The sequence below is a fragment of the Nelumbo nucifera genome, chromosome 4 (genome assembly GCF_055504915.1).
Source record: "Nelumbo nucifera cultivar China Antique chromosome 4, China Antique-T2T, whole genome shotgun sequence".
NCBI lineage: Eukaryota > Viridiplantae > Streptophyta > Magnoliopsida > Proteales > Nelumbonaceae > Nelumbo > Nelumbo nucifera.
In genome coordinates this window covers 87,606,987-87,616,448 of record NC_142652.1, presented here as the reverse complement: position 1 = coordinate 87,616,448, position 9,462 = coordinate 87,606,987, and the positions used below count along the sequence as shown (strand labels likewise).

At 38.5% G+C, this 9,462-nt stretch overlaps 1 protein-coding gene across 2 annotated transcripts; it reads left to right on the top strand.

Moving 5' to 3' along the window:
* Nucleotides 1-2,061: 2,061 nt before the first annotated feature.
* On the top strand, nt 2,062-9,235 carry LOC104612891 (uncharacterized). Of its 2 annotated transcripts, XM_010280537.3 has the most exons (6): nt 2,062-2,396; nt 3,290-3,455; nt 3,652-4,117; nt 7,171-7,251; nt 8,521-9,028; nt 9,132-9,235. In XM_010280537.3, exons 1-5 carry the CDS (start codon nt 2,313-2,315, stop codon nt 9,017-9,019), a joined length of 1,296 nt encoding a protein of 431 aa, XP_010278839.1. In that variant the 5' UTR covers nt 2,062-2,312; the 3' UTR covers nt 9,020-9,028; nt 9,132-9,235. The 2 variants fall into 2 exon arrangements, with proteins under 2 accessions (XP_010278839.1, XP_010278831.1); XM_010280529.3 differs by having other exon boundaries at nt 2,067-2,396; nt 8,521-9,235.
* The last annotated feature ends 227 nt before the right edge of the window (nt 9,236-9,462 follow it).

Below are 9,462 nucleotides of genomic sequence, written 5' to 3'. Positions count from 1 at the left end.
CGAAATGCAGTTTCGAGCTTAGCTATTGGCTCTCACCACCTTTGTGAAGAGTTATTAATATTGCTAGAAAAAGTATTGTATATGCCAAGGAGAATTGAATTGCAGTTCCCAAAGGCAAGTAATCAATACCAAAAAAAAAAAAAAAAGGAGCAAAGAGGGAGGCTAATAGTCCTCTCACCTTAATGCTCACAAAGACCACCACCTCCTCTCATTTTTAATACATGTAATTATTTGTTTTTAATGAAATTATTAAAAATATAAGAAGTCATAATAAAGCACCTCTAAGGTTTTGATTTTTTAATCTCTAATTTAATTATTTTTAATCTCTCTCTAATAGTCAATATTTGCAACATTTCTCTCTTGTTAAATCCCTCATTTTCCTCTTTAAATGGGTTGGGTCGGGTTGAAAGGCCAATCCAAGACCGACCCTAAACATGGACCCTGGCTTGATCCAAATTGATGTCAAAAGTCAAAAACTCCAAATTGCAAGTCCAAACATATCCAAATTTATATTCAATCCCTTACATAGTCACATTGTATGGGCTAAAAAAACAAGGGAAAATTGTTTAGCTAATTGACCAACTCTATCTTTAACAATTGACTAATTATTCCCTATTGTTAGGAGGGTTCTGGTGTGTGTTATATTTTGAAAAAATGATAATGATACCCTTGTCTTCACCCTCGATGCCGGTGTTGGTCGTCTGAAATGTAGGGGTGCTGATTTTCAGGTTCACCATAGCTTCAGGCCAAGACACACTCTTTGGACCCCAAAGCCGGTCATGCCATTGTTGAACTTTGAAGCTGGTGATCATGAGGCCGAAGCTGGTGGCATAGGTTTGGGGGAGTTGGTGTTGGTGGTGCCATCGTCAGGGAGGATAGGAGAAGTCATCTGACCTGGGGGTTTGGGCGCGTGAGGGCACCCCTTTTAATCCACCTCTCTTCAACCACTGCTACATCCCCTACGATTCTCGTCAACAAAGAAAATAGGTTTTCTTTGAACGAAAATAGGGTTTCAACTTTCAACTGATCTATGAAGGTGGAGAGGGAGAATGAAGAGGGGAAGGGAGGCGGAGGAAGAAGAAGATCACCGCCGCTCAATTCCCCTTCTAGAACCCCACTGAAAAAGCCCCATGGCATATGCAAAAAATGCAGCCAAGTCACTTCTTGAGGCCTTGCCACAGGAAGGCTTCTCTCTCTATTCTTTTCAATTCTAACGGCCTTCATTTTTTTTTAGAATTTAGGTGAGCCTCGTAGTAGTTTTGCCTCATAAGAAGATAAATGAGAGGAAGAATAGAGAGCAGAGGTGGATGCCGACGGGCAGGTGTTCTCGTGAACAGAGAGAGCTAGAGGAGCTGAGAGTGAAGCCCTTGTCTACGTCGACAACTTCAAGACGGATGTTGGTGCCTGCGCTAAAAGTATACTCCACACTTGAGCTACCCAACGAGATGGTGCTAAAAGGGGCGACATTGTTCTTGGGTTTCGAACATTCAACCTTGAGAATAGGCGGCCTGAGAATGACATAGGCAGGGGGAAGAGAGGAAGAAGAAGAAGGGGAGGGAGAGAGAGAGAGAGAGAGATTCGAAAGTTTTGGAACTCGGAGATCTCCAACCTTTTTCTGCCGATCTTGGGAAGCTTGAAATAGGGGCCTTCTCGACCTTCTTCTCCTCTACTGGCTTTTTCTTCTCACTGTCGCACCGTCGTCTAGAAATTGCAACGATAAATGTCGTAGGCGAAGGCGATGATGCTCTGACGATGGTGATCACACGTAAATTGAACTTAACGGCAAAATGGACATTTCACCCCTTCCATCAGTATTTAACGACACTTGGTAATTTTCCGAAATAGTAGGGGTTTACTTAGTCAGTTAAGGTTAGTTTAAAAAATTTATCAAAAAACAACAAAATGATAAAGGGTGAAAAAGTAAATGGGGTAAAGCTGAGGGGGGGTTTCGCCATTTGACTAAAACCTAAGGGTACCTATGCATCATTTATCCTAAAATAAGAAACAATCTCGGAAAAGTACAAAGAAGAAGAAAGGTGACGGCTTGTCCAGATTCATATCCAACCTGTATGACTGAGGGAGTTGCGACCACAGATTGGTTCGTCCAGAAACTTAACGATCGAACCCACAAAACCCAAATTCTGAATTTTCGAGTCTTTTTGGTTGCCACTCAAACTCTAAAACCTGTAATAATTCTGGTTTTAGAGGGCTTGAGGATGGATAAATTCATATAGTTTTCTGAACTCCTATAAAAAGAGGATAGAATTCGGATCAGAAATTCATTTTCTGAACCGGGTAGATTTCTCTCAGACATGGCTGAGCTTTGTCTCATGGCGTCTTCCATTTACCCTCCTGGACTGTTTCACCAAGAACAGGGATTGTGCAGGGTTTCGAAGGTGACTAGCTCCGTTGAATGCGTCGATTCGATTAGTTGTTTTGTTGATTTGTATGAGTTTTAACCATTTGTGGTTGTTGCTTAATGTTGTGGTTCAAATTCCTGTTTATTGGATTGTTGAGCTTTTGCCTTTGAACTATTGATGGGTGTATTGGTTTTTCCTTTTTGTATTTCTTTGTTCCCTTTCTTTAGAGTTTGTGCTGATTTGCATGATTATGATTCTGGTTTGAATTCTGTATTGATCTGTTACTGGTTTTTACTTTTTTTTTTCTATTTTTATTTGTCTTATGGGGATTTCTTGGCTATGTTTAGGTATATAATTGACAGGTTGGCTTTAGATTCATTATTTACTGAGTGTTTGTGTTGGGAATCTTACAGTGTTTAGGTATTTGTCAGATTTCGAAAGATTGCAGATTTTGTTGCCTCCATTGCTGTGTGAATAGAGGAATTCTAGTCCCACCTGATATGCAAGGTTGATAATCTTCTATGTTTATTAGTTAGCAGAGTTCTTATTATTTGTTATCAACGTTATTTCCTATCTGCAATTTTTTTTAGCAGTTCTGTATTAGTAACTCTTGATGTACGCAGGAATATTAGCTTCTCTGCTGTCCTCACCGTTTTTTTCCTACTTTTGTCTCCTGAGATACTTATCTTTCATATATCATTTTTTTTTTCTACTTTAATTAATCATCTTATTCTCTCTCTCTCTGGGTTACGGTTTTCAAGTGCAATTGTTTGGTTACTCAGTTCCACAGTTCCCTATTGGGGTGATGCTTATCTCCTTAAATATTGTATCAGATCTTTCTACTAAACCTCAATCCCATCTATATGGGGTTTGCTTGTCATTTCCCCCATCTGCCAATAATAAACTTTTTCCATCTTTGGTCGGTGCAGGAGTTTCAACCTTTTATACCAAGTCCTGGAACAAGACATGTCTGCGTTCATACAAGACCAATTCAGCCTGAGGATCCATGGAAGCCGGCAAGCTGGTTCTCTGAGTCTAACCAATCTGAAAAGCTTGATTTAAGTATTAGGAGGCCTGTGCTTGTTGATGTGCAAGGTTCAAAGCTCATCGTCCCTATCTTTTTTAAGAGTTGAAAATACTGTGAACTCTTTCTTTCACAAACACATACATATATTTAACAATTATCATAATTAATATTTTAATGACATTGTGCTTCTCTATTGGGTTTATTTGATGTTGCGTTATATAAATGCTTTTATAGTCATGTTTAACCCCTTCTATTTGTTAGCAGACAGTCGCCCTCACTCAGTACTCTTTAGCTTTGGGATTGCTGAACAATGCACAAGACATGAAAAGATATTGCAGTTCCTCTCATCTGGGTCAAGCGAAGCAGAGACAGATGGACTAGATCTTGCCCTATTATCTGATTTGATGGGGCTTCAAATGGCAATTGACTTGCAATCACTCCCACATCGAGTTGGTTCTTCAGATGGTGATTTTTGTCTATATGAGGTTGGGTCTGATTCTGTTCAGCCTTTCCTTGTACACCCAAGCAAGGAATTCCAGAAGCCTCTCTTGGACTTCATGGGGGATTTAACCCATAGTTCAAAAATTACTGTTAACCCTGATGGCAAAGTCTTGCTTACAGGCAGCGGAACTGAGATGAAGGATTTACTTTCTATTGTTGCAGAGTTTTACATGTCAAAGAACTTGACTGAACAGAGGAAACTACCACTGCTTGTACCACACTTTACTAGGTATTTGTCCATTCATGCTGGTTAAAATCCCCCATAGCGCAAGGATCATAATTCTTGGCTACTTTTGTATGCATAGGATGACAATTTTGAAGCTTGTGCAACTTGCAACTCTTTGCATCATACTTGTCAATGATGACATCCATTGAATACTATTTTGGATTGTCCACCAACTTGTGGATTTTAAAAGATGCAAATGATAACTGTTTGTTCAAATTCAAATTCAAATGATGATCTGAGTTCAACCGTTTATGATTGGATTAAATATGGATCCACCCCTATTTGGTCTGACATGATCTGATCTGATAATATTTAAATATATATGCTTATATCCACTTAAAATTTACATTTTATCTATTAGGAAAGTTGATTTGGATGTTGTATCAATGTTATATCTTTACTAAAGAATCATAGATTCAAGAAGACAAGAAGTTTCATATAAGTTATTTTCAATTTGTTCTATTCATTACATACAATTATTACTGGTCATTTTAGTTCATTTTATTAATATATAATATTCTGATCATTTTTAGTTTAATAATGCTATTTAATATCTGAATTCAACCTGAATCTGATGGATAAGATTCCATTAAATCTGAATATTAGAAAATTTATTTTACATCTAGGTATATCTGATTTGATCCTTCTATTTGCAGCCCTATGGATTTTGTCCTTTAGATCAGTTTGTCCCCTCTTGGATTGAGTATGGTTCTGGAGGTTCAATTCTGATTGATTGAACATCTTGTCCATTTAATGCATGGATCTTTTGCCATCAATCTAGTTTTATCTTTTGTATGCCCATTTAGTTCTAGATTTGATGATTGAGATCTTCCAGTTGGTTCAATTTTTGGGCTGTACTCATTGACAATTTGGGACTTGGTCCACTGTTTGATTGGTCTTGATGATGATTTGGTGGACCATCATAAGAGTAAGTTTGATTTTGATGGGTGTATTTATCTTGGTCAATTGCCATTTTCTTGTAATGATTCTTGACAGTTCATTTATTGTGATACTTCAATGTGAAACTTAGCAACCATTGGACTATCTATTTGTGAATTTCTTTTTTCTCTTGAAGGCCATTCCTTCTTGGAGTTGCATTAACCTGTTCCGCAATACTTGCATCTGAATGTAACTGTCACTGAGAATCATGTATTTGAATGATAAAAAAGTATAGTTACAGAGCTTGAGTCTGCTCCCCCTTCAGAAAAGATGGAGCAATACTTTGTTTTATGTTCAGGTCCCATTGGGTATGGGTATTCTAAAAGGAGAACTGAATGTTATGCTTCAGGGATTAAGATTGGCTAGGTCCTTGAACATCAGAAACCTTGTGGAGGGGGATTCTAGGGTGGTTAAAGAAATAAACTAAGGGCCCGTTTGCTTTGTGGGAATAGGGGTCTGGAATTGGAATTGGAATGGGTCATTCTGATTCCAACTGTTTGGTTGGGTGGAGCTGGAATCCCATTCCCATTCCTAGTGGAATGACATTCCCCCATTTGAGGGAATGGCCATTCCCTCCCCCTCCCTTGGGAATGAAATCCCATTCCAGATGATTCCAATTCCCATTCCAATTCCTGTCTGGACCAAACAGACTATGGGAATAGACCATTCTGATTCCGATTCTGATTCAAACTGTTAACCAAACGGACCCTAAGGTGCCATGGAAATATTGGAACATGACGAAGGAAATCCAGGAATTAGGTAGGGAAAGAATCAGTAGCTGTGCGTGGATACATAAATCAGCCAATTATATGACTGATGGTTTACCTAGACCAGGTGTAAACAGGAGTCAACCGTTTTGATGTCAGCTAAGGGATTTGAATGGTGAAAATCATAGAAATTTAAGGGTGGGGTTAGGTGGCCGATTTAGTAGCCTAAGTGTGTGGTGTTAGTTCTGATTGTAACTGATTCTTTATTATTTATTAATATTTAATAAATGTTCAGTTATTCCTAAAAAGGTGTTGATGTCAACATTTTCATGATGTAACTGTAGGGATCCAGTTTGTTTTGTACCTCCTGAGAACAACAGGTTCACTGAGTCTGCCTCAACCCTCTCTGGGGATTGTGGAATAGCCGTATGTCTCAAATTTAACTGTAGAGGTCTGTTAATCGGTTTCAGCATCTGTGGTTCTAGTTGTCTTCGTAATCTTCTTGTATTCTTACAGTCAACTGGTGCCATCAAATGCTGTCAGTGTCATCATATACAAATTCTGCCTCAGGAACTATGCTGTTATGATAAGAGACGAGCATCCACTTGTGCTGTTGGGTTCCTGGCCCAGGGGCTCAATGTTATACTTGATTTCTATATGTATCAGGCTGGATTAGCAATTGTGTGCTGGTTTTGTCAGTTCTTTTGTACTAACTTTCTAAGTATTCTATTGGTGTGTAAGGTTTTCTCTGTACTGGTTAATTTGGGGCTCCTGCTTTATCATTACATACATGCTATATATATATATTTATATATTTATATATATAGTGATGGATAATTAAAAACTTTTATTGAATAACAAGAAAATTTGGAATATTTACAATGTTGTTACAACTCAAGTTGTACATTACAATTGTGCTGAATACAACCTTTCTCTACTCACACCCTGTTTTTCCAATGCATCAGTCAAGTCATGGGTGCTGGAATACACCTTTTAATCGTTCTTGGTATGGAGATTTTCTAGGTTAGGAATTGGATGCTCTTATCCTTGCAGTATTTCTAGACCACAGACTGTATTTTCCTGACTGTGTAAATGTGTTCAATAGATCTTATAGTTTGAATAATTTGATATGGGATCTCAGGTTTATAGAAGAGATCTAGTAGAAACACATTAAATAGGGGTGTTCTTGGAACTCTATCTCTAATTCTCTACTGAATTGCCTAATGTTAGAAGTTCTTTTTGTTGTTTTATAGAAGTCATAGTTTACATGTGTGTGTTCTGTAAATGCTCCCAGAATTAATGGAACTTTCTATTGTTAATGCTTGCAGTTAGTTTTGTTCACAATGAGCACCACTATAAATACTTACTGCCAGTTTCTGTACTGACTTAACATCATCATTTTATTGTCAGACTGGAAAGGAGTGAAACAAAGACTAGTATCCATGGGTCTCCATTGAAGCTAGAAACAGTGACGGTTGCTCCTCTAAAGAGGTATATTTCATTGAAGACTGTGTCACTGAATTTTATTTCTTGTTGCACTCACTGTTTAATTGGAATTATGATTTTCATTGTTAGTACAAATTTTAATGTGAAAAATCCCATATGTTTTTGACTTCTTGTAGTTACAACAGTCAATTCTAGTTTTAGTAGTCATACTGAGAATATTACTCACATTAGGTTGATGGTCTCTAGCATGGTTTTCAAAACCGGACCGGATGGCTGGACCAGAAAACTGGGAACCGGTCACCTGACCGGTTCCGTTTTACCCCAAAACCGCTTTTTGGCCAAAAACCGTTGATTTGGTCAGCGAACTGCTGACCCGGGTGGTCGAACCGCCGACCTGGACAATGGTTTTTGGCCTTCTATAAATTTTGTTATATTTTCTGTCAGAGCGGGCCGTCCATTCGGACCGGACGGTCAGACCGTTTGACCTGGGAAATGGACCCCAGAATGGGTCCCTGTCCAGTCCGGTTTTAAAAACCTTGGTCTCTAGCATTTTCTTGACAACCTAACCAAAATTTATTTGAATCCAGCTCTCCTTTCTTTGGGGAACTAGCTTCATAGCAATTTGAAATTTGAACTTGTTATGTTTGGACTGTAATGTGTGGTACATATAATCTTGAAAGAAGCTTCATCTTTCTAATAATGCCTATGCTAATCCATGTACTTATCCCAGGTTTTAGATTTTGAATTTTCTACTCTGTTCTTTGATTCAAGTTATGATTTTATGATGACCAAGGGAAAGGAAAAAGATTGGAGAATTATGGAACCCATGTCTTTACTTCTTTGCCTTCCATGGCAGGAACTAGATGAGCTTTCCCTTTTAGGTGATCTTTACTGGGTTTTAAGTTTTCACTAAATGGCAAGCACCTCAGATCATAACTTGATAATCCTTTTGTCTTGTCCATACACATGATATCATCAATTAATCTGTTGCTGTGTATTTCATGTGAGGTTTACTGATTGATGAACCCAACCTGTTAAATCTGTGAGCCTCTTGGCTTGGGGAATGAGAATTCCTCTCCACCCTTTTGTTAGTTGTTTTAATTTGAAAATTTCCACCATTTACATTGCTAGCTTTTATGTCTTCATGCGTGAATTTATCTCATGCTCCCTAATAAGATCAACTCTAAATCTTCTTGGAACCAAGATTTCTATTTGTCACATGTAGTTCATGTGGGAATAAAATATGCTTCACTTTTTGGTTAATATTGTGTTAAATTTTCCTCATCATTTTCCGGCTCTCTAAAATGATCTCAGCCCTGAGAAAATCAAGATGAAGCCATCACCAAGGAAGAAACAAAGCAAAAAAGCAGGGAATAAGAGTGATCTCTACCGGAGAAACCATTTCCATGCATGTGAGATCCTTCTATCCCTTGTCCTAAATAGAAGGCAAGGGAAGATGGCAATACTGTCACTGAAGAAATCTGGCTCTGAACTAGCCGAGCTTCTGACCCAATTATCTGCTGGGATTGCTGGAACTGGTCTTGCTGTTATCTTCTCTGTTGTCTGTAAAGTTGTTGGAGGGAGAGTGCCCTTCTGTGCATCGAAGATATTGAACACTGGGTTTGGTTTTGCGCTGGTTTGGCTTTCTTGGGCAGTGAACAGACTGAGAGATACAGTTGTATATATCAGCAAGAACTCACACAAATTGGGGTTGAAAGAGGAGGGTATAATGAAGAGAGTAGACAGGAATATGAATGAAATTCTCTTCAGGGCTGCAACTTTAATGACAGTGGCACTGCTAAGACTTGCTTGAGCAAAGAAGGTAGGGGAATAGTTTGAAGGGAAATTAGGTCTTTTCATTCTTTTTCCTGAGCTATAGTTTGGAAAATTTGAGTTGCGGTAGATGACCAAGCTTTGTTTTTCAGGTATGATATACCGCGAGCTGGAAGTAACATACTATAAGTAGAAAGAGCTTTGTAACATACAATAAAGCTTTGTATATGCAATGAGCTAATTATTTTTGCTTACAGCCTCCTGCATGTTTCTCTTCAGCAATTAGCGTGTTTGTGTTGGGGAAAAAGGTAGCCTAATTGGGTCGTCTCTAGAAGATCCAAAGCTATGTATGATGAGTGGAGTCGTTTGGCTCAATCTCAACTCTATATGGCTGTGTAGCCCTCATGTTCACACCCCATGCCCCAGTCTCCCATTTCTTATGGAATTTCTCACTGGTATACTGATATCAACCTCCAGAGCCTA